At 42.2% G+C, this 25076-nt stretch overlaps 1 protein-coding gene across 8 annotated transcripts in view; it reads right to left on the reverse strand.

Annotated features, from left to right (window-relative positions):
* PARD3 (par-3 family cell polarity regulator) overlaps positions 1 to 25076 on the reverse strand; it is a 1320414-nt gene that overhangs the window by 651190 nt on the left and 644148 nt on the right. For all 8 annotated transcript variants that reach the window (XM_085631870.1, XM_085631866.1, XM_085631868.1 and 5 more), the window contains exons 10-11: positions 21505 to 21644; positions 5647 to 5775 (exon numbers count right to left, since the gene is read on the reverse strand). In XM_085631870.1, coding sequence (XP_085487996.1) covers positions 5647 to 5775; positions 21505 to 21644 — 269 coding nt within the window. The remainder of the gene's footprint in view (positions 1 to 5646; positions 5776 to 21504; positions 21645 to 25076) is intronic.

Here is a 25076-nt window from a genome sequence, read left to right on the forward strand (position 1 = left end):
CTGTAGCCGAGTTGCGGAGTTAAGGTGCTTAATGAGGAGCGCATAATCCCACGGGCCAATAACTGCATGCTCAGCAATTGTTGGGAAATAAAATAAACGTACTACTCCCGTCAAAGTCAATAGGTTGGAGGAAGAGTTTCCATTTCTGCTTGTAGGTTGGAGGTGTGTATAAATTAACAGATGAACACCAACGCCTTTCATGCCCGTATTGTTGTTAAGCCCAAAATAAGTGTAAACCATTATAGATTTACCATTATTTAACAAAGTACTTACATCCTGACATAAAGTATAATTTGCAGAAACTTTGAAGAATGTTATGCTGAGTGGAAAACGAAATTATAATAAAAAATGTCCATTAAATTATCTATACCAATTAGAGGGGCTGTCTCACCTGTTTTTTTAAGCGACGTTGCATTATCCAGATATTTTACATGAAATGGACTTTTGCAAGACAGAAAACTAAATTGATGGTCTCTAAGAGGTACTATGGGGTTCTGAATGCATTGTTGAAACCAGCATTGGCATAGCAAATAGGTCTCGCCTTTGGGACCTTATAAGTGTTCAGCCATGCAACACACTGCCCTGGGTGCCCGGCCGCCAGGGATTGGAGAGCTGCACACTGTGCACCCTTTATGAACAGTAGCCATCTGCACATGGTCTGATTTACCAATTAATTTCGAGTCAGGTGGTACTTGTAGCATCACCAGACACCCAATGTCAGTAAGTGGCAATATCATCATACCAAGACCACCACTGTTGGGAATGGGCAAACCTAACACCCACTATCAGTAAGTAGTGCAGGTAATATCCCCAGACATTCATTGGCATCAATTACAACTTTGAACACCCCAAAGCATTCATAGTCAAATAGTACCACTTGTAATATCCCCAGATACTCGTCAGTAAGTTGAACGCAGGGCCGGTGCTAGGCATGAGTAGAATGGGCAGCTGCCCAGGGCCCCGCGCTCAGCCCACCAAAATGGGGCCTTGCAAAAGTGTTCCCCCATCACACATATGGTACAGCACTGCGAGGTCTAGGGAAGGGAAGTCTCTCCCCTGGGGCTCGCAGGCATGTGTAGCGCTGCAAGAAATTGGGGAACAGGCCCACTTCCACTGTGGCTGCTAAACCTCTGAGAGGGGCCCCTTCTCCCCTGGGCCTTGAAGCCCCAGACGTAGGGGCTAGGCCCATCACGAATGAAAATCCAGACCACTTCCTACTCAAATGCAAAATGTGATGCCAATTATCCTGCATTTTGGCGCCTGGCAGTTTTAACAGTTTAAAAAGACAAACAACTCTCTTTCAGCTGCTGATGAGATAAAAGGAAGGCATTGCAGAACAGGAGGGGGTCATGCTCCTTGTGGGGTCAGGAGCACCTTCCGTTATTTAGATGCAGATAACCTTGAAAAAGTAAAGGTAACAATTTTTTCCTGCAGTTTTTATATAGAGCAAGCTCAACACAAAGGTATTGGAGTGCTTTACACGAGCACCAATTAGATTTCATAAGGACATATTGCTTTTTTAGATAGGGAGAGATTAAGTGATTTGCCCAGGATCACAGGATGTTGAGCCATGAACAAACTCGAGCCTGATTCCTCAGTTCCAAAGTCGGCAGCTCTGACCTCAAGCTCCATCTTCTCCCCTCCTCGACCCATGCTCAGGAGCTGGCAAAATAAAATTCAAAAATGCAAGCCGTCTAAAGAAGGAGTTCTCAGGAAGGTGGGTGCCACATACCCTTTGGGGAGTGGTTCCGCTAGGGTTAGATCATACAGACACATTGAAGCATAGTTCTGTTGAAAACTAGGTATAAAAGACATTTTTGCACCTGCAATCAGTCTCACATTGGTGGTACACTATTTTAATGGTAACGATTGGGCTTTACAAAGTAACAGCCAATGTGCAAGTGACGCTATAATTAACAAGCCATATTAAGGAGTTTGCCCAAAATTTGGTCGATACTTTGTTTTGAGAAAACAACACATTGTGAGAAGCTGGCTCCACACTGATATCCACTGTTAGGTGCCTATCACATACGAGTATTATAACTAATACTGATCTAACGTCATGTGAGTCATGTTTTGGGGCAGCCATTCTCTTCCCAGCAGTACAGTACACAGGAGTATTTTTGCACAATAGGGTCTGCCTACCCCCATTGTAATAAGCAGCCATTTTTTTTTTTACAGTAAAACTGGCCCTGGTGTCCTACCTGTCCATCAAAACCAGCATTCTACCACATGTCCCTTTTCTATTCTTGCTCGTATTAATGGAGACACAATAAAGGCAATTGTGCACCTCTGAAAAGTTAATTATTGGACTGCTATCTCAATAGGGGTTTCCCTCGGCCTTTGTCATTCGTATTCACTTCTCACACAATGGAGCAGGCATATCGCTTCAGCCACTCGCCGGGGAAAGGGCAGGCACCCTTTAACAGGAAAAGCATGCCTGAGCTCAGTAATGCACCCCATTACAGAACTGCCCATTCTGCCTCACCGCTCTGGGCACGCAGAGCTGTTTCCAGAATAGAAAGAAAGTCATTGTTTGTTCACTAGAAATCAACAATTTCCAAATACAGCATTTTCTTAACATATCTTGGCACCTCCATACCAGTCTACTGGGATCCTTTAGATTATTCCACTCTCAGGATTTAAAGAAATATGGATCAGCAAACCAGAGGAAGCCTTCAGAGGATTGTTTACATATCTCACAAGCTTCACAATCTATTACTTTTGGTAGATTTACTGCATTGGGGTCTGTGCTTTAATAAGTATTCCATCACATGGGTCATTACTTTTTGATGTGTGGTAATGATCACACTATCAAAATAGGCAGTGATGAATTAACACACACCTTAAATTATGGACTACAAATTCTGATAGAACTATCAATGGGCTTATAGTAAAGGGCACCAGTGGGATTCCCATTCCACGCGCATAGTATGGCAGTGTTAGTGTATGTAAAAAAAACTCAGAATGAAGATGTGAGAGTTAGCGACTCTATAATATCCGAGTACACAACTTGTATTCCTGTCTAATCAATTTTATCTACCATAATTAATTGAGTAAAAGCCAACAGGTCCTTCAAACAATAAACTGATATACACAAAGTCTAATAGTTGATTTACATTAATGTTTCTGGCTCATTATGTGTTTTACATTAATTGCTAGTAAACTGATTTAATGTTTGTGGGCCATTTCAAAGAGTCAATTATCTCCCTTCATTATCAGCAGAAGTGTAGAAAGGATGCCATGGGCCCTGGTGCAAACAAGGAAAATGACCCTTTGACTCAACTTGGTGTACAACATTGTTAGGGTTCAATGTGTTCCTCCAGGTTTCAGTGTCACTGCACCTGCTGCACCATGGTAGCTACGCACCATGCTGCCACATCAAAATATAATACGGATAATGGCCTAACCTCACTATATACTCAGTGTTCTACTCGTCTCAAATTATTGTCAATTTATTAGCACAACAAAACATTATTGTAGAATATATGGCTTTGTCACTTTTTATAATTGTCAAAAAACTGATCATTTTCTTTTCTTTTATTCACCTATTTAATTGTAAAATCAATACAAATATTAGAAAACCTATAACTATAATTAAACTTTTAAAAATGTCCTGTTGCAGGTGATCATAACAGAGGTTCATAGCACAGACACGTTTTGGTCCACTTAAATTATTTGTGGGAGACTTATTCAGGTTAGGAGAAAAGTCTAGCTGTGGCATATTTTTAAGTGATTATTAAACCATACCAATGAATAACCCCCTTTACTGTTGGTGTGTCTGAGCACTCCTGCACCAAAATACTTTCAAGATATTTGAACCAAACCTGTGCAACATTGCAGAGACACTTTCCTTGACATGTGTAGCACATAGCCAAAACCCTAAATACATCAGAGGCATAAAGGGTACAACTTTTGTTACATATAAATCTTATTAAAACACCCCAAAAGCAGTGGCGGCTAGCATCTACAGGGTGGGGGGAAAGGGCAGGCAGCGGGTCCACGCACGTGTGTGTAAAATATTTTATAAAACTTACTGAACTCAGTGACGTCCTTGCTCCAGACTTCTTTTGCAGACACAGGGACCAGATGCTAGAACACCCTTGGCCAATGCTGGCACTGCTCGCATGAGGTCAGGCTAGCCTGGAGGCGTTGGCCCGCTCTAACCCAGCTGCCTTAAGACAGCTGGGTTAGAGATGTTTAAAATGTGCATGTGTGGCTGGCCTTCGTAAGACGGCCGTCCAAAAAGACAAGCGCACTGTTAACAGTGCAATACCAGCCCACCCTCCTCCCTGCTGATGGAACTTAGAAGTGGCCCGCCCCCATCCTGACGTTCGGGATGGGGGATGAAAAATGAAATGGTAATTAATTACCATTTTATTTTTCATCTCTGGGGCCTTGGGGGGATTTTTAAGTGGGGCGACGCTCCTGCGCTCCAACAGAGGAGCCGCCACTACCCAAAAGTCATCAAAAGGATAAAAGAGGGGTGCTTATTAATGATGCAAAGGTGACTATGCGAACATTGACACTAACAATATGATGATTGGATTTGGAACTACTGTGTGGTTCATGGTTGGCATGCAACTGCAAAGTAATTGAATTGTATTGTATTGTATTGCACACTTATATAGCGCTGACTTTCACCCTACAATGAATACATTGACTTGGAGGAGGACACAGTTTAACCTTTAGTGTTATGTTGTGACAACCCAATTACTGTTTGCAAACTCATTTATTTAATTAACTGTGTACAATACATTTAATAAAGTGACTAAGTCACAATAGTAGTTTGGGACCTAGCCCTTTATCAATCGCACACCATTTTTAATTCGAGCATTCGAGTCCTTTTGTATATACTTTAGTATATACTTAAATGTGTATGTACTTTGTGGGCTCTGGAGATCAGCCCTAGGACTTGTCTGCTTCCGCTTAGGGACTTTTTTTCCTGTTCAACTGCCTCTATTTAACTGTCTTGATAGAAAACGACCAGCAGAGGTCAGTAAAAATACCAGAACCACTTTAGCATTCTCTAGATTCCAGTCCATATAAATTGTCTCACCGGTAGACAATAATAGTTTTCAAATCCTGTATTTTCAGATATATGACCACAAAGGCCCTGCTTTTATATTTAAAACAGAGCTTTGGACTATACCATTTCCCGCTGAAAGGCAATATTTCTCTCCATGTGTTCCCATACCTGGTGTGTCACGCAGTTTGGTGCTTACTTTCCCTCCATGTTAAAGAACAGTAGATGTTTCAGCACCCAGGCTAATGTGCTGCATAGCTAAATACATATAAGGTCCCAAAGGCGAGACCGATTGCATTGCAAATGCTTTTTTAATAGCAACAGTAAGATCTTGTATAATCAATAATGTACAACTGATTTCAATATATCTATAGGTGCTGAAACAAAAAGTTTTGTTCGATTAAGATTCGCCCATCAATCACAACTACAAAAGATATTTATGGAAACACACTTAAGAGACTGTTGCAGATGTCTAGTTTAATGCAGAAAACTAGGACATTCATAGGAGAGCATTTCAAATGAGGAATAGTGCTAACAATGGTTAATGACATCCCCTACAGGCATTCAGCCACATTATCCTAACAGTATCAAAAAATGGTTATAATTTTAAGTTTACATACCGGCTCCCGAGGATGGAATGTTTCTTCTTGGCGGAAGATCAGAAGAGTCACCGTCCCGCCCATCTTGGTACTTCTCAGCAGTGACACAACTTCCTCTTGTGTTTTCCCCGTTAGATCCACTCCATTGACCTAAGACACAAACATCTGTCATAAGGCAGCCACAGCACAAACGGGCCCAAAAATTAAGTAGTTGTGCATTTCAGTCACTGCAGTCAATTATCATACACCAGTCTCTCCCTTTCTCCCATTTCATCTCACTGAGAGGCAATTCCCATCCAGCATTATTGACAAGTTTCTCTTTTCAATTTCATTTGCTTGTTTTTTGACAGACGTATGTCTTTCTTGCTCATGCACTGTCCTTCAAAACCAGACAGGTAGCACCATTTTGGCAGTCTCAGAAGAAGAGCCAAGGATTTTATGAATGAGGAGTAGATACTCCTCTTTTTCACCTTCCCGGGACTGAGGTCAGCATGAAACCAGGCACGGTTGCTAAAACATCCACCTACAGTGATATAAATTGGACATCTTTCCTGAAGTCTAAAGCCACACCATCCTTCACAACCAAGTGACACATCTTATGTCAATCTACAAATGTACTTCTTGGCATAACTGAATAAAGAAAATTAAACCGTAAAGCCACACCATAAATATATCAAACTCCTAGGGGAGATTCAGTTCACAATCTTTAGCAGATTGATGAATCCTCACTGGCTTCATAAGGGAAACCTGGAGAAGACAGTCAACATAGGACACAAAGTTAAACTAATATCAGCTGCGACTGTCAAAGTTATCTGTAAACTTTGAATATTTTAGGATATGCCGAAGAGGGTTGCATCTCGGCCTTTGCCATTTCAAAATTGAACAGACAGCAGTCACATGGTTCCCAATAAAACTGGTATTAATAGCAGTGCTTAATTTGAGCCAGTGCTTTCCGGTGCTCAGCACCCGCAATTATTAGGTTTCCGGTGTTCAGCACCAGCACCTAATTGTCAACACCATACTTGGAACAGTCTACCACATGGTGGCGCTGCTCATCGAATTTAGAGACGAGCAGAACAACGGTTGTTTATGAATACAATATACATTAAAATAGTGCGAATACCTGCCTCCTAAGCCATTCCTTTAGCGTTGGGGACCTGAAATAATCTCAACTGTCGCATTTACATGCAAGAGAGATGGTTAGTAGTTGTTTTGGCAGCGACGACAAGGGCGATGGGTTGTGCAAGCTGCAGTGGCCTCCTGGTCAGAGCCCAGGCACTTAATATTATATTTTCCAAATTAAGCACTGATTAATAGTAGTCTGTTGTCTGTTCTTAAGCATCAACACAGAATCAAGTACTCCTAGCTTGAGCTAGGACACCATTTGTGCCAGTGTAAAATCTTGATCACTACGGTACGCATGGCTATGTGTCGAGGTGAAACAGCTGCCTTACTGTGTTACCAGAAGCAAATGGGGGGCAAACCCAATATACCCTTGAGGGCTTGGGCAAATGGATAGAAAAGGTAAAAATGCCAACAAGGGATTTTATTTGAAACTAACTACTTAGTTGTATATTTCAAAAAATTAATTAGTAGGTGTGTTAGAATTGACACGAATCGGACAGACCTACGCGCGTCCACATTTCGCCATAAGACATTTGTGAAATTATATGAGGAAGGAATCCCTCGTGCCTAGATTCATTTGCTGGCAGAAACATTGAAGACTTTCCGCATCAACCAGAAACGCCTATACCACGATTTAAAAACAATTATTGTGGATTTTCTATGATTTATGAAGGGTCTTTTTTATGCAATAATTGTCCTGAAGATGGTCTGACGGATTGACTCCACCCAAGACCGAAACGTCGACTAAATCATCTATTTTCAGATGATTTGATATGTACAGTTGATTATTTTCTCAACAATGAGATTAGTCTCTGTTTAAATTACACTGGAATAGATGTTCTCTTGATGAAATGCGGATTTGATGTAACCCCGTTTTCATGAATGTATTGCTCAAACCAATGGTTTATTTGTACTCCTTTTTATTTTGATTTGTATAAAAAGACTTGTGTTCAATTCACAAAAAAGAATCCCCGTATGTGTGCTCTTTATATTTGATGATTATATCAGTTGATTAATATCCTTTTGGTGTCAATTCTAACACACCTACTAATTAATTTTTTGAAATATACAACTAAGTAGTTAGTTTCAAATAAAATCCCTTGTTGGCATTTTTACCTTTACTGTGTTACCAGCATCAGCCAGCAAAAAGTACTGTATTGCAGGTGGAACCTTAAATGCCAGGCGTATAACTTCCAGCTGTGCTGCAGGTGCAGAGACATCTGTCCTAGATGCCAACTGAAGCCGGATTATTGTTGTATTTTATAATTCAAAGAGCAGGCAAGGGGCCCATTTCCTGCCTTGCACTAGGGCCCAAGACACCCTGGTTAAGCTACTGGCAAATATATCCCTTCTGCTAGGGGATGTACAAGTAAGCACCAGAATTACAATTTCATTTTCCCTTTCAGTTACAATAAACTGGAGAATGAGGTTTTGATATATTGCAACGTTTCTCTTACATATCAATTATTCTTCACACTGCTGTGTATTTTACAATCCAAGATAAAGAGAACCAGTGCTTAATTTGAGCCGGTGGTTTCCGCTGCCCAGCACCAGCACTTAATCATCAATACAGGCGCTTTTCATGAGCACCAGTTGAGGACACATTCACATTTATTTATGGTAGGCACAGGGAGATTAAGTGATTTGCCCAGAACAAAGGATGTTGAGCCGACACCGAGACTCGAACCTGGTTCCCCAGCTCCTAAGTCAGCAGCTCTGGCCAATATGCCATATCCTCTCCCCACTTTCATGGTTAGTAGTTGGTTCTGTTTTAGGTGGAGCTCCAGAACTTATTTTTTCTTTTACAATGTAACCACTGAGGGAAAAATGCAGATATTGCAAGACTCTTTACACAGTACCCTAGTTATACATCACTGCACCTTATTCCCCCAGGAGTGCCGCGCTGGCACAGAAAGAACAACGCCTGTTCTAATTGTGATTAGGCCGCCTTATTTCTGCTCGCGGCCCTGGTCGCAGCGAGGCTTAAACTCCACTCTGGGAGGACACTAGCCCAAGCACTCTCCAGCTATGCAAATAAATAAGAGCAACATTGTGTAATTTTCAATGCACCAGTTTTAACTGTTGATGGAGGACATCTAAATTATTGGTCGATGGATATTAGTGCGCAGGAGGCTATCCCCAGGCCATCCCAGCTGTGAAAACTCATTTTTTTCCTTCAAAGATACAGGGGGCCTGTAATGAAGCATGTGAACTTTGTCCAACTGTTAATAGATTTTTGGAACTAGAATTGCCTTACAGAATTGTCACTAAAACCTTATTATCCTTGAACACAGAGTCAGTACTAGCATCTCAAAGTCCTAAACTGAAGCCACATTCTACCAATGACTAATCATAAAACGTGTGATAGCTATAAAGGGTCTGGTTCACATGAATAATTATAAAGGTACTGAAGGGTTCTATGACTTCTACTAAATGTACTTTTCTGCTCATAATTTACAAAACAGGTACACCTGGAAAGCCAAAAAAAAGCATAGGTTTGCAGGAGTATGACTGCGAATGCCATGTGACATTATAAGGCTATGTATTCCACACAGTGGAGGGGCACCTAATGAACAAAAGCAAAATTACATCCCTCCGCACCCACCCCCCCATGTCGTGAAAGCAGTGGCGTAGCTACGCCTTTTGCCGCCTGAGGCGGCCCCAGTCTTCGCCTCCCTGCGGCGGCATAAGAGGGGGGTGGGAGGGAAGCTGGCAAACTAATCCTGTGTTTGCCGCCCCGTGTGGCCACAGTTAAGAGTGGGGGGCATCCCCCCCCACTGCTACGCCACTGAATGAAAGTCCTTCCCTAGCCTCTCTAGAAAATCTGATGGTGAATATTCCCGTCCGCTTCCTGGAAGCGAGTTACTGCAGCTCTCATTTGGATTAAATCTCGGACCTTTTCCAGGGTGAGATAGTAACAGATTTCAATTTATATAAGCCCACACATGTACATCTTTGTGGGTGTTTGCAATCCTATAAAGGTAACTACACCTTGTAAAACCCTTTCAGACCCCTTGAGCAGGATGTACTACTGTGGATTTCACCACACTCATGGCTGAGAAACTGGAAGTAGTAATTTTGAGAATTACTGAAAGGTGTAAAAGGAGTTATTTATTGCCTTAAAGATGTGTTTAAAGAAACACCTTTGTGCATCTGAACCAAAACTCACTTCTTGCTATTTTACATTTTTTGACTTTTAATCCGTGAAATATACATTGTATACTATTAACATCTATTCAGACAGTGTGGTCAAGACTCGACATTCCTCTCAGTACTCCGACTTCTTTACTCCTGATGAAGGCTTTAAGCTCTGAACATAGATTCTTCATCCCCTAATTTACCCATGGAATACTCAGAAATGCAATGGGAAAAATTAAGACTTGAACCCGAAAATTCAACTTGATGTAAGGTTCTTGAGACCCGCTTTCCTACATCGTTAACAATCAATGAGGCTATTTGTCGTATGTCTTTCTTGTCACAGAACAACATGGTGCATCTCTTGGGGGGGCAGAATAATGCGAACAGTGGATCTTATGCACTAGTCTGCTAACACTGTAGGGAGACCAGCCTTAGTGGCAGCAGAAGCATGCAGCTCCAATCACTGAAAGATTTGATTGGTCCATGGCCTCTTACACTTTCAAGCCAAATGAGCTCATGAACCTGATTTGCCATTAATCACTCAATGTTACACAGGTATTTAAAAGCCTGGCAGTAAAACAGTCACAATGTTGGCGCACATTGAAGAGACACGGGGTCCTTGGAAAACTAAAGTTTTATTGAAGTTCGACAAGGGTTTTTAATATGCACAGCAGTGACATATTGAGGTAGTTTTGAACAATCTGCAATTTGCAGAGACTTCGAAAACAGAAGTCTGCTTTTTAGGTCTCGCCTAGCTTTGCAGCGCGCATGCGGTGCTCGCTCGTCAAGACATATTGTTAGAGACGAGATTTCAGAAGGGGACTTAAAGCCCCGCCGATCTTTTTCATTGGGTTGCATCAGCGGCTTCCCATTGAAAAGGATGCTTTTTGGTCACTGCACTTTCTCCCTTTTGGACAGCCCATCCGAACTGGGTCGTCAGCTTCACGGCTGTCGTGAAGCAATTTCTTTTCTATAGGGGGCGTGTATGTTTACGAGTTATTACTGCGGCGAAGGGTTCAGTTGGTTCATTAAGTCACTCCTTTGTTACGGAAAATACTTTTCTGGTGCCCCGCCAGGTGTTTCAGTTCGCATGACTCGCACTGGGCTCACGCATACACAAATTTCCAATGACAAATGCTCCTGCGGCCTGGTGATTATCCACGCTCCGCCGAAGGAGAGCTTTTGGCTCACGTTATTTCACTGGCATTGCAAACAAAAAATATGAATAAAAAGATTCATGCTTGTGTTTGTTCTTTCTGTAGACGGAACTTCTGAAGAGCCATGGAAGTACTGAGGCGTTGAGCTACTGCAGGAAGTGCGGGCAGAGAACCTGCGCCATGCCTGCGAGCCCCAAATATGCAAGATTACTTAACGTGGAGGGCCTTGTGCGCCTCTTGCACAATCTGCCAGGCAGCCTCGCGCACAGCAGGGATTAGAGCAGCGCCAGCAGAAGCACGGGGGAGGGACAGGTCACAGGAAGTGCAGGAGCACAATTGCCTTTTCTTTCCGCTGGAAGCAGCACTGCCCTTTTTCACTTGCACTGACGCAGCATTGAATACACACCTTATGCTTTAAAATATTATTGTGACAACAATAAGGGTTCTGGCTTCAACGCAGTAAGGCTGCGCCAATACAAGATTCAACAAAAAAATGCCAGTACTGCACTTTGATTCAATAATTTCTTCTGATTGAGTAACAATCCTCAATTCATAAAGACCAATCTTTTAGTCTGGCTTCTTATAAACATTTCTTTTATTTTGATTATTAATCCTAGAATTTTTTTAAGTTTTTTAAATTTTTTGTAGGACTTTCTTTAAACAAAAATTTGAGTTCACAACAAAATAGAGACTTGAAAGGTATATACAATAACATACAATATATACAAAGACATAAAAAATGTCACTACTTTCATGCAATGTATATCAATTTACAAATTATTTGGTGAGCACATTAAACATTCAAAAAGACAACATTGAGTGCACTTAGAGACATAAACATCAAGACTGAACAATTTGACGGCACATTAACACATATAGCCTGTTCAAAGACAAGAGAAAACGCCCTGGATTTAATAAAGTTTTTTTGAGAGCAGGTGCGGATTCTAGTGATTAGTACAAAATTAATTTGTTCTTGTTTTCATATAATAGACCATCAGATAATTTAATTTTTAAATTATAATGCTGGAAAGATTGGTCTATTTGAGAAGACGGAGATAAAGGGAACAGGGGTCGACGCGTTTCGAATCCCTTGTGTAGCAGGGATTCTCATCAGGACCATGAGGATTCAATCTGAGGCGCCTCAGTGATGGACATGGACGCGTATGGAGGAGACTCGAAAAACCAATACCGAATTGTTTGAAGAAAATAACAATTAGGAACTGACCACGCGGCCACACAGCATCTCAATCCACACGATAAAACTTTATTGGGAGATCGACCACTGAATCGTAAATACAGATTGAATCCTCATGGTCCTGATGAGAATCCCTGCTACACAAGGGATTCGAAACGCGTCGACCCCTGTTCCCTTTATCTCCGTCTTCTCAAATAGACCAATCTTTCCAGCATTATAATTTAAAAATTAAATTATCTGATGGTCTATTATATGAAAACAAGAACAAATTAATTTTGTACTAATCACTAGAATCCGCACCTGCTCTCAAAAAAACTTTATTAAATCCAGGGCGTTTTCTCTTGTCTTTGAACAGGCTATATGTGTTAATGTGCCGTCAAATTGTTCAGTCTTGATGTTTATGTCTCTAAGTGCACTCAATGTTGTCTTTTTGAATGTTTAATGTGCTCACCAAATAATTTGTAAATTGATATACATTGCATGAAAGTAGTGACATTTTTTATGTCTTTGTATATATTGTATGTTATTGTATATACCTTTCAAGTCTCTATTTTGTTGTGAACTCAAATTTTTGTTTAAAGAAAGTCCTACAAAAAATTTAAAAAACTTAAAAAAATTCTAGGATTAATAATCAAAATAAAAGAAATGTTTATAAGAAGCCAGACTAAAAGATTGGTCTTTATGAATTGAGGATTGTTACTCAATCAGAAGAAATTATTGAATCAAAGTGCAGTACTGGCATTTTTTTGTTGAATCTTAAAATATTATTGGACATCACCTTGACTTGCATTTGTCTTAGTAATGCATAAGATGGCACCTACGTTGTCTTATTTCACCACCGAAAGAGACTTTGTACCATCGTATCACCCCCAGATAAGGAAAAAATTGGATTTTGCATCCGCACCCAGTTGTCAAAATCACACTTTATGCACACAAAATTGCAACGTACAAAAATAACATTGAGGAGGTTTGCAATGCTACGACTCTGCAAAGGTGATGTAGAATGGCAGTTTGCTGCACCTTGCTACCAGGTGCGTAGCTATCGTAAGTGCAGATGGTGCAGTGGCACAGCATCCCCAGCCGCGAGAGGCTCATTTAACCCCAATTCGAGACAATGTTTTTATTACAACGAAAGCAGGGGACAAGGACCCTTGATATCTTTGCCTGCGTTCTGTCCTATGATTCCACTGCTTACTACAGGCCTTCATCTTTGCATTCGCAGTTGTGCAGTGAACCGATGAATATCGAGCGCACGGGCAAGACCCCGTCGAAGTGCAGCACAGACGCTTTCCAAACACAGATCTCTTTCGCTGCTGTGGTTCCATAAAGAAGACACACTTCCAAACATTAAACAATATGCTGGCCTTCAAGCTGTGACGAATCCCTACTCCTGTTTGAAGAATATATCGGTCCTTATTTGTGCGCACGCGCTGGGCTTTTCATTATTTCAATCTTTCTGAAAAACAAAACCCACAGTGCACTTCTCCAGTGCTGCAGGGCAGGTATGATGGGAGGCCTTCAGGCCGAGCCCTGGTGTGTAGATAACTGCAGCTCAATCGGGTCCTCTGCACACACTTGTATACTACTGATATGACAGCCTGGCATGAAGAGCCAGAGTTATCGATCTAATAATAATGGTTATCGACACCATTACATCTAATCTCAGAAGGGAGAACACGGTATGCGTTTCAAGAGGCACACCCAGCCTCTGAGTCTTCTGAGTTGTACTTGAAACAAGGCTCTAACCCACCCCGTCTCCTCCTTATGGTCTGTGGTGCCACCGCCTGTAAGGACGTCTAAAGTGCCTTCCTGCCCTGAACACACCCTGTGCTTGCACCCCTGTCCTGGTTGCATCCCTCGGACTGCAGTACAGCTCTCCCCTCCCCCCGCCCCCATGTCTGACCCCCCCTGTCCAGGCTGAACCCCTCACACTGCAATACAGCTCTCCCCTCCACCCCCACCCCCCTGCTGGCACCCCTGTCCTGGCTGCACCCCTCGAACTGCAGTACAGCTCCCCCCTTCACCCCGTCGTCCTGCTTGCACCCCTTGTCCCGGCTGCACCCCTCGCACTGCAACACAGCCCTCCCCTCCACACCTGCCCCCTGCTTGCCCCCCCCCCCACCCCTCACTGCACCCCTCGGACTGCAGCACAGCTCTCTCCTCCACTAACAGCAGTACAGCTCTCCCCTCCTCCTCCGGCCACCCAGCTTGCAGCCCCTTTCTGCCTGCACCCCTCAAACTGCAGTACAGCTCTCCCCTCCATTCCTGGAGCTCTTCCCTTGCCCTTACAGGTCTCTTTCCTGCCCCTCCTTCAGACTCTGCACCTTTCACCAAATCTTTCGGTCCAGCTATACCTCTTAGCACAATCCAGGTCCCACAGACCTAGAAACCCTTCCCTCCCCCGACAAAATATTCCTCTTCTATAGGGCTCAAGCACCTTTAGGTAATATCAGCGCTATGTGATTATGCATAAATAAATAATACATAACAAGCATTTGCAATGCAATAGATCTCGCATTCACGCAAGTTTGAGCTATTGGCATTCCAAATGACAATGCCTTTGAATTATGTTTTGGTTTTTAAAACACAAATAAACAAGCATTTGCAATGCAACAGGTCTGGCATTCACATGAGTTTAAGTTATGGCATTGTAAATGGCAATGCCTTTTTTTTATTTGTGTTTTAAAAACCAAAACATAATTCAAAGGCATTGTCATTTGCAATGCCAATGGCTCAAACTCGCGTAAATGCGAGACCTATTGCATTGCAAACGCTTGTTCAAAATGCATGCATATGCAAAGAAAAGAAGTCCAGCCCAGGAGCATCGTTCTTTACCCGAAAACCCGCCACCACAAGGACCATCGAAGTGGCTTACAGGTTTATCTACCTCCACATCCTATTTCTTCTCATACTTTTCCCCTTCTGGATGCAGGAGACTATGAGTAAGGATCACCTTGGCCCAGTGTCTATAACATGCCAGACATTGCTATTGCAACCAAGCTCCATCTTGTCAGTACATCATTTCCAGGTATTGGTTTTTCGGTTACAAATCACTATTATAATGTGCATCAGTCAAATTGGTTTGGCTGAAGGAATCCGTCAATACATCTCTAAAATAACTGTTTGTTTGTGAAATGAAAGCCCATGACAGGAAACACTGAACCCTAAAACATGGAGCTAGTGTCAGGCGGTGCAGTATCACATTCACAGCCCGAAGGGTAGAGTGGTCAGTGAATTAAAGGCCAGAGAGGTAGAGAGGACCAACAGTCCTGGAGGGGTTTCAGTCACAGCCCATTAGATTAGAGGAACTTAAGGACTGAGCCACTGTAACTAGGTGGATTCCAGTGTGAGAGACCCATAGATTAAAAGGATCTCGTAGACAAATTCAGGCTATTAAGTCAGTGTCCCTGAGACAATGCAGATCTCAGAGTCAGAGCCCTTTGGATAAGGTGCTAGCAGAAGAATGGTGACCTACATTTCCAATGGAATACCGGTGAAGGTCACACCCCATCACCTCTTGCAAGATATTTAGAACTTCTGACCATTAACCTTGCTAGAGTGTACATATATCAATTATACATAACGAAACGTAGAGAAACCAAAAAAAAAAGAATAAGGCTGCATTTTGATTGGCATGCAAACCTCCAACAAGGTAGAAGCACTGAATGTGAAGAGATTCAAATGATGTAAACAGAATAAATCCACTATCAACAAAACTATATATAAACAACACTTTAGCTTGCACTCAGTGGCGTGGAAAGGGGAGTGCGGTGGGTGCGGACCGCCCCGGGTGTCATCACTGAGGGGGTTGACAAAATGGCAAAAATATGTGTTTTTAAAATAAAATGAAAGATTTGGGGCTCACGACACTTTAAAAAATATGTATATATTATTTAAAACTAGTTTAATAACTTTGTCTGAAAATTAATTAACTTCAACAAGTCAACATAATAAGTATTGAAACTTTTAGTTCAGTCAACAAACGCAATGAAACGTGGCTGAACTCGATGCTGTGTAGTGGAGAGTGTATGGATAAGTAAGGGGAGGGGGTGTTTCTTTCTGTCGAAGTCTGTCTCTGCAGTTTGTACTCGAGCGAGACGTAAACAACCGGTGACTCATCATCACTCAACCCACAACCAATCCTATCCGCTGCCGGTCAGTCACCGCACGTCATTCTGTTGGGTTAGTTGTGCATTATTACTGAAGTGTATAAGTGCCGTGCTGAATTTATTTTTATTACATTTTTTAGTTCATTGATTCATTGTGATCATCCTCTTCTCTATGATAATGAGTTTGGTAAGTAACGTAAACATTACGATGCATGCTATTTATTTGTATTTGTACGTTAAGCAGGGGTGACAAGAAGTTTTCTGCACCGGGTACCACCTGACCTTGCTACCGCACTGCTTGCGCTAACTTTGATTAGTACAAGACTGCTTTCTGACTGACTGCTCTCCTGGTAATGCAATGTCACTTCTATAGGGGAGCATTACAACATGTTTAACCATAACTATACATAATTAGGGTTTTCCAGCCTTTGTTTGGAAATTGGACTCCTTGCACGAACAAGAAAACCCCAACAAATTACCCTTTTGCATCTACTAGCACAGATTACGGGAAAGCATCCACATATACATCAGATTTGACGTTCTGCAAAAATTCTAAGAAATCTATTCAAGGAGCACCTAACCAACTGATGATGGGTCACGCGTTACACTCGTACCCTATATGACTGTTGAGGGCCACTCGTCCCTGTACAACTGAGAAGATTTTTGAAAATTTTCCACTAAATTTCTCACTGCTAGGATGGCAGTGTAAAAAACCTCAAATGTTAGTAATTGGAGATTGACAGAACCGAGGTCATAATGTACAGCTTAATTGAAGCCTCCTTTGCTCATGAGGAATTTAGAATTAGACTCTGAGGATGCAGACAAGGAGATAGAGGGATTCCATTTTGGGTTGACAAGAAAGGACGTGGCACGATGCTCCAATTAATGGATTTTCACAAGTGAAAGTTTTAATTATTTAACTTGTTATGTTTAGAGCTCCCTGCTTTATGGTACTAATTTTTTTTTTTTTACATTTCCTTTTGTATTTATCCACATTTATTTTTGGGCCTTTTTATTGGTATTTATCCATATTTATTTTTTGTTTTGAGAATAAACGGGGTTATAAAATGGTATATTTCCACATTTATTTAACTGAAAAACATGCACACATACTGTGATGCCTGTTGCGTTTTAGCAAATTAAGCAGCTAAATATAACAAAACACTACACTGGGAAGTAAATATTAGCATTCTATAAAAATATATGTTAACATATGGCTGTATATAAGGGAATCTCATCCTGTTTCTAAATCTCCATGGTGTCCATCTGCCTAGCAGTTGGTCTGGAATTCACGAGGACAACCAAGAGTCACTTACAAGAAGCACAATTTTCAGTATTTTTCCACTTTTAAAAATAAATACAGACAGGAAAAAGATTGTTTTCTGTCTGTATTTATCTGTAAAAATCAGTAAAAACGGTTAACTGGAAGCCTTAGTTATAGTTCACTTTAGTCAAAGACACATACTGCAGAAGCTGTTAAACTATTACATCTAGCATATGAAAAAAAACAAGTCGCTCTTGTTCAACTACAAATCTGCCGGAAAAAGGTTTCAAATACAGCTACAAAATAGGATCCCCTGAATCCAAGAGGCTGGATGGTGAGCTATGAGGAAGAAAAAGGAGAATAAAAGATATTAGCCTGAGAAAGAGTCACGTTAAAGATTGAATATTCGAGGTATGATTAATCATCATTATCGACTATAAATATGGAATGTACAATTCCATTGGCATGTTTCCATAAAAAAGCCATCTCTATCTGTGGATAATGCATGTGAACTACTTAAATGGGTGATCATACAGAATTTACAGTCCGCCATTAATAACTCGCATGACGCCTAAAAGGCTTCTGCTTTTTCTGCACACTCTTGCGATGCTGAGAGAGAGTTATAGCCTGGACATTGATGTTCCAAGGAGACCGAGAGAAAGACCATAGATCTCATGTCGCGTAAGAGCGATGGGCATTAGAGGCTGCACTATGACATGAGAAGATTGCAAGCGAGCAAACTGTTCCAAAACACAAAGGAAGATGTGACACAAGGGAAGATGTGAAACACTGCCCGAGAGTTGAAAGCACTTCCAGAAAACCAGAGGACAGTCAAGAAAATATAAGTATGTCCTATTTTCTTTGGGAAAGCACAGACCTCTGCGTGACCTAATAAAACATTAGTACAATCAGGAAAATGCTAATTAAATTCCCTTGAAGTAGGAAAAAGGGGTCACATATCAGGTGACACCATTGAAATAAAGGAAAATTCACTATAGTAAACAAAGGAATGTTCGAGCACTTGTAATGTGCACATGATTTACTTCACACGGAGGCAATGCGTATGGGTGGTCTGATGGAGCAGAACGATGAAAAAAGGTAGACGAGGGTGGATCTGAATGCGCAACTCAAAAAATAGAGAGCTTGGGAAATATTGTGTAAGTAAGTAAGATTTTTATTGTTTCTGATTAATTGAAACCATTACAAAAGTTCATAGTAAGTACACATTTCATCAATTTCTGAATTTAAGAACAATCTTAAAAAGAAGAAATAGTTATAAAATAAAAGTTTAAAAGATATTCATGATTCCTTGTTTCTCTAAGCACCGTCATCTGTTTTGGATTGTTTATACTTGACTAGTTTCAGGAATTTTACCAGCAGTCTATTCAGATGTAAAAGTCTTGGGTCAAAGCATGCAATGACTGCTTGTCTCCGTGTGCGTATATTAAGTTCGTTGAAGTTGGTTTTCAGGAGAGCTGCTCTTTCCTCTCTTAACTTTTTGCAGGAACATATCAGATGTTCCATGTCTTCTTTCCCTGAGCCACACAGCCTACATGTAGGCCCGCAGTTCTTTCTCAGCCAGGGTTGTAAGTAGGGTATGGCTGGTAAGATTCCGAGCATATGTTTTAAAAATGCTTCTTTTGATTTCCTGCAGTAACCCAGTCCGAAATAAGCCTGTAACCAGGGCGATTTATAAGTGCTTAGTATCATCCATGCGTGGCGTCTGTGAGCAAAGGTAGCTTTATCCTCTATAAAGGAGAGTCGCTTTATGTTCTTATTTACAACACTTTGAATTGTGCGTTCGGAAGAGAAATTTCCCATAGATCTTTTAGGCCTGTCGTTGCTAGTGACTCCTCTAAGTATTTTTTTGCAAGTGCAGTGGAGCTGCCACGCAGGTTTTCCCAGAGCTGGTGATTCAGGGTGTTTTCAAGCGAGTTCTTTATTTTGTACCAGCATTTGATGTATGATCCTCCCCTTGCGAGTAATTGCTTGGTTAAACCAAATTCTAGCCGGATTTGAGCCTGTGAGGTGTATGATGGTAGATTTAGGAGGACTCTATAAGCTTTTGAGATAGTGGTGTCCAGCAGTTTTGCGTCTGTACCTCTTAAGGCTTCGCTACCGTAAGTGATTGATGAATCGATTTTTGCTTGGGCAACACGCAGTAGTGGCAATAGAGTTGGCCCGGACAATTTGGTTTTGAGTTGTCTGAGTGTTGTTGCAATCAGCATACCTTTCCTATTGGTGACCTCAAGGTGATTTGAGAAATGGCTGCCCCTATCGACAAGAACGCCAAGATATTTATATTCAGAACAGTTCGCTATTGCCCTTGTCCCAAAGAACCAGAAGAAGGACTTTTTTTTCCCCGGTTATTGTCAATGTTTTAGTTTTTTCGATGTTGACTTCAAGCAGGTTGTCCTCAGCATATCCGTGCAGTATATTGATAAGGTGTTGCAGACCTACCTTAGTGTGACTAATCAGAACCACGTCGTCTGCGTAGGATATGCTGGGCAGGGTTCGACCCCCCAGACGAGGGGCGTGTGCATTGCAGGCATCTAGAGCTGGTGGCAAATCGGCTGTGTATAGATTGAAGAGAGTTGGTGCTAAAACGCACCCCTGCTTGAAGCCTTTTGTTGTTGTTATACGCCTTGAAAGGTGGGTGCCATTCCCGAGCTTCACTTGGACCCATGTGTTAGAGTGCAGTTCAATCAGAAGATTTAAAAGTGGTGCAGGAATCCCCCATAGAGCTAGTTTCCTCCACAGATTTGCTCGATTGACATTGTCGAAGGCCGCTTTGAAATCCACAAAACAGAAGTTGGAGACTTTGTTTGGTTTGTTTTGCTTTGTCAATAAGTAGTGATAAAGCTAAAAGATTAGCTGTTGTTCCAGCATCTCTGCAAAATCCGGTTTGGCTGGGCGGAATTAAGTTGTTCTTGGTAGCCCATTCGCACAGCTGAATCAATAATAGCCATGCGAAATATTTCGCCTCGATATCTAGTAGAGCGATCAGGCGATAGTTTTTGGGAAGAGCTCTGTCGCCTGCTTTATATATTGGTGAGATAACTGAGCCCTTCCATGAGGCTGGGAGGCCGCCAGACAGACTGGCAGAGATGAAAAGTGGGGTCAGGGTTTCTGACCAATAATCCGTATCGTATTTATAGAAAGCCGGTGGGATTCCATTTGGCCCTGGCGCTCCATCTTTCCTCCCTTTGGAAATTAATTCCCTGATTGTTGTGGAGAAAATAGCCTTGATGTGTCGCTCTCTTCCCTTCGAATGAGAATGTCGCATGACCGTCATCCTCAGTCAGGAATATTGGGCTATACACAAAAATCTCAACTGCGTGTACTTAGCCCACTAAGATCTCAACTGCGTGTACTTAGCCCACTAAGCTATCTCCTTAGTAGCTACCTTTTCAATATAAATAAATGTAGAGGATTCAAGATAATTTATCAGGAAGTCAAACCTAGAGTACCGGTATGTTTTTTTTTTCCTTCAAATCACAGAAATGCAACATGACCCAACACCAAAGAAACGAGATGACATGTTTCAAACATGGGGAGTGAATAGGGTCCTACGGGAGAGGTACTGTAACAGTTATGATTGCTAAGCAGTTTAATACTATCATTATGTATATATTGAATGATGGGCAATACAATAAACAACCAATTAATTGCCGCAAAAATACGCTTCAGTGAATTTCATTGCAATTTATAATACATTGGTTCAGTCGAGGAACATATATATACGAATCAATTCATCTAAACAATTGTGAAATTTATCCAGCTTGTAGATTTTTACCCTATAGTACCTGAACTGACAATTCTATCTAATAAAGATGTACGACAGGGTGACTTAAAATAAAAATGCGACACGTTTGCAACACATTTAGTTACCTCAAGCAGTCTGTCTCCCGCCTTGAGTCGGCCATCTTGAATAGCAGCCCCTCTCGGTAGGATGTTTTTCACATAAATTGGAGCTGAGCCACCAACCGGCACATCTCGCGAAGTGATGCTAAATCCCAGGCCTTCTGTGCCTGCATGCAGAATCAAAACATCATGCTTTTACAAATGCCCAGACGTTAAATAACCATTTTTACTTAAAGAATATTGGAACCCCAAATAGCAAGTCTTCATGCGGAAGCAAGCATTGTAAAAGTGAAATACAGATATATTGTATTATACAAATGTTTTCCATATTTCCTAGCTATCTGTGACTAAGAATCTAAAATATGGTTTTAACAGGTTCACAAAAACCATGTTTGTTTTTATCTTGCATATCATGTATACATTCATTAATGGCTAGTAATGGAAGGTAATTCATTTTTGTTGATTACAGAAGCAAACAGCATATTTTCACATGATATAAAACTGTTGGCAACAGTATTCCAACTATTAAGATATGTTCTGTAGACTTCTTGCAATGGCTAGTTAAAAACTATTTAAAATACAATAAAGCAATTTACTATTCAGAAATACAAATCCACTTATTTTTAGTCACCAAATAATTTCTGCCACTTCAAGAGGGACCAGCAAACAGTATGAAGACATTTAATCAGCAACAATGGTGCACTTGCAGTGCAATACATAGCTAATGCACCTGTAAGGATTTAATTAAAAGACCGGAGGATACATTATGCATTCATCTTTTAATGCAGTCACATACAGCCGCACTACATCACAAAGTAAAATAGTTCTAGAATAGAACAATCAAACAGTATAAAAGGCATGAGCACAAAACCGACTGCCTCTTTTAAAAACGGCTCTCAAGCAGATAAGTTCTTTTCCATATCTCTTATTTCATATCTTAACTTGTTGTTATATTTGCCTGTGGTATCTTGCCCTTTGGCTGTTTACCCTCACACCGATTGAAAGGTCTTTCCCCCCCTCCTTCCTATATCTCATCCCTTGATTTCCAATTTTTGGTCATCATTTCCCTTCCTTCCTCCTCACCCCCCTTCTGATGGGCGGGTGCGCGCGCGTTTTTCGAGCGCTTTTATGTGTTGTTTCCTTGCCTTAATTCACGCTTCCTTTTCAGCCTCAGCGCGCACGGAGGTTGCGCTTCCTTTGCCTCTCACTTTACTCCAATATGTGAGAGACGCTCTGCCATTTATTTAGGTGTCTCCCCTGGCCTCCTTATGTACTCCGAGGCCATCGATCGCCTTTTCTGTTGCGATCCACCTTTGAGGAATGCACCTTGGCAACAGGAGCGCTACGTACTCCCGTTGCCAAGGTCCTCTCTTCCATGCCTCCCGGCAGCAGCTGATCTTGAGCACTTCTGTCAGTTTCTCCTCTACAATCAGCTGCTGCCAGTCACTCGTTTTAAGCTTGCTTTGCCCCTCGCATTTAAAAAAAAAAAGGGGGGGGGGGATAAATAATGTATTTTTATTGTCTTGGCACACAAAAAACAAGCATTGGGACCTTTTAAGTGTTTAGCCATGCAACAGTTGTTGCACTAAGAATATTGTGCTGCATAACTAAATACTTAGAAGGTCCCAAAAGCGAGACCTATTGGCTATGCCAATGCTTGTTTATATAGGCATAAAAATGACACCGTGTACAGCATAAGACGCCCAGGTAACAAATCGCTGTTACGCCTCTGCACACCAGATTGTGCATAATAGTATCATTATGATATATACCCTGGGATTAAGTTAGTGAAAGAAGTAAGTAGCATGCTGCTTGCGTAGCTGTGCAACATGAGACACACAGGCCAACGCCGACTTGCGCCTCTGAGCCAGACCCCAGGGATTTCAGGCTGAGTAATCACACCCTGAACCTTTACCGACATAAGGGCCTAAGAAGAGCGTTCAAATCTAGAGGTCTTGCTTAAAAACCTTTACAGGCCTGCATCTGTGACACAATAGTGCCTTCCTTTGCCCGCTGCATTGCAGTTTATACTGCAGTCGGCAGCTGTGTGCAGGGCTGTAGTGCCTTCATCAACATGTCTCGTTAAAATTTAGAGGAGGCATTATGCCGCATTACCAAAGATACATACTTCAATCCTAACAGCGCACATATTACGCTCCCCAGATGGCATGTACGTGAATTGGTGACCCCCCCCCCCTCTCCTCCCGGGCGGTTATTTCTTTTGTCAGACATTTCGGGAAGGGGGCAGAGGTATGGTATGCCAGCCAATTTTGAAATCCCGGGGCCGCTGCTGGCACCTCTGTCTTGCTGGGAAGGGGTGATATTGTTTCCTGTTCAGGCCCTGCAAACACCTCAAACAGTTACAAAACGAAACAAGTGCTCAAAGTCCGCCTAATTAATTACACCCACAACGCTGCTGTTGAGCCCGCCCAATAAAACATTAAACAGTCTGGCGGTTGTGCTATCCTGGAGATCAGGGAGTAAAGGTGCCCAAACTCGAATAGCGCTGCAAGGCCACTCAAGCGGCAGCAGAGCGCTATTCAGATCTCTGTAACATTATTGTTACCGTTTCACAGAGGAGAGCGGGACAGGGTGCCGTGGCACTGTCACGAGTAGCGGCCCTGTGGTGTGGCAATAACTGAAAGCGTTCAGGTCGGGGTCTGTCTACTCTGGGCACTTCCCGCTAATAACCCCTCCCCGGTGTTATCTGCAGAGATCACCCAGCAGAGAGCTCCCCCGGGGGAGTGCGTGTGTGGGGGGGGGGGGGGGATCTCCTCCCCAGAACACAGACAGACACTCCTTTCACCAGGCCCAGCTACGCAGGCTGAGGCCGACACATCCCACCATATTATTACACCGGCCTTTCGTCTGCTCTAAAGAGCGGTTCACAAGCCCTGACGGTTCTGTTTTTATGGCCCCATGGAGGCGCTGGCGCCGGCTTTGTGCACCAGGAAGGGCGCGAAGCACTGCACCGCACTCGGGTCGGCGGGTCAGACTCCGCCGGGGTTAGCCGAGAGCGCCGGAGAGTAAATGCTGACTGTGCATATCTCTGAGGCGGCGCTGCACACACGGTGACTCTGCAAACAAGCTTGGGAGACCGGGCCTGCACTAGCAACACGCCCCGGGGCACTCCCGAACCACCACAGTGCTGTTCGTCATCACCCCACACCAGTGAGGAGCCGGGTCATCATGGCAGGGTCATAGTGCCTGATGGGAAGGGTAACAGTAGCACTTCACTAGATACCAGCAGTGCTTGAAATGGAAAAATAGAAGTGCAGGTACTCTGTGCCAGAGTACCTGCTTGTTTCTGAGACATGCCGGTAATAATCAGTTAGAAGTATTACAATTGTCTTGAGAAGTGCCGGTACTCTCTGCCTCTCAAAATAAACAAGCAGTTCATCTTGCCTGGCACATGCATAGTTGTCCTACAGATAGCTACTGTTCTATGGAAATCATTTCTATTCTGTATGACCGTAAAGTTTTAAATAATTGTCGTGTGCCTAGATGCCCAACTGCTGCTAGCAAGAGCTATATAAATAGCCTGTGATCCCTCTTAGAGGATGTAACTTGTTCGGATTTGCACATTGTAAAACTTTTCA

Source organism: Triturus cristatus, chromosome 10 (genome assembly GCF_964204655.1).
Source record: "Triturus cristatus chromosome 10, aTriCri1.1, whole genome shotgun sequence".
NCBI classification, from domain to species: Eukaryota; Metazoa; Chordata; class Amphibia; order Caudata; family Salamandridae; genus Triturus; species Triturus cristatus.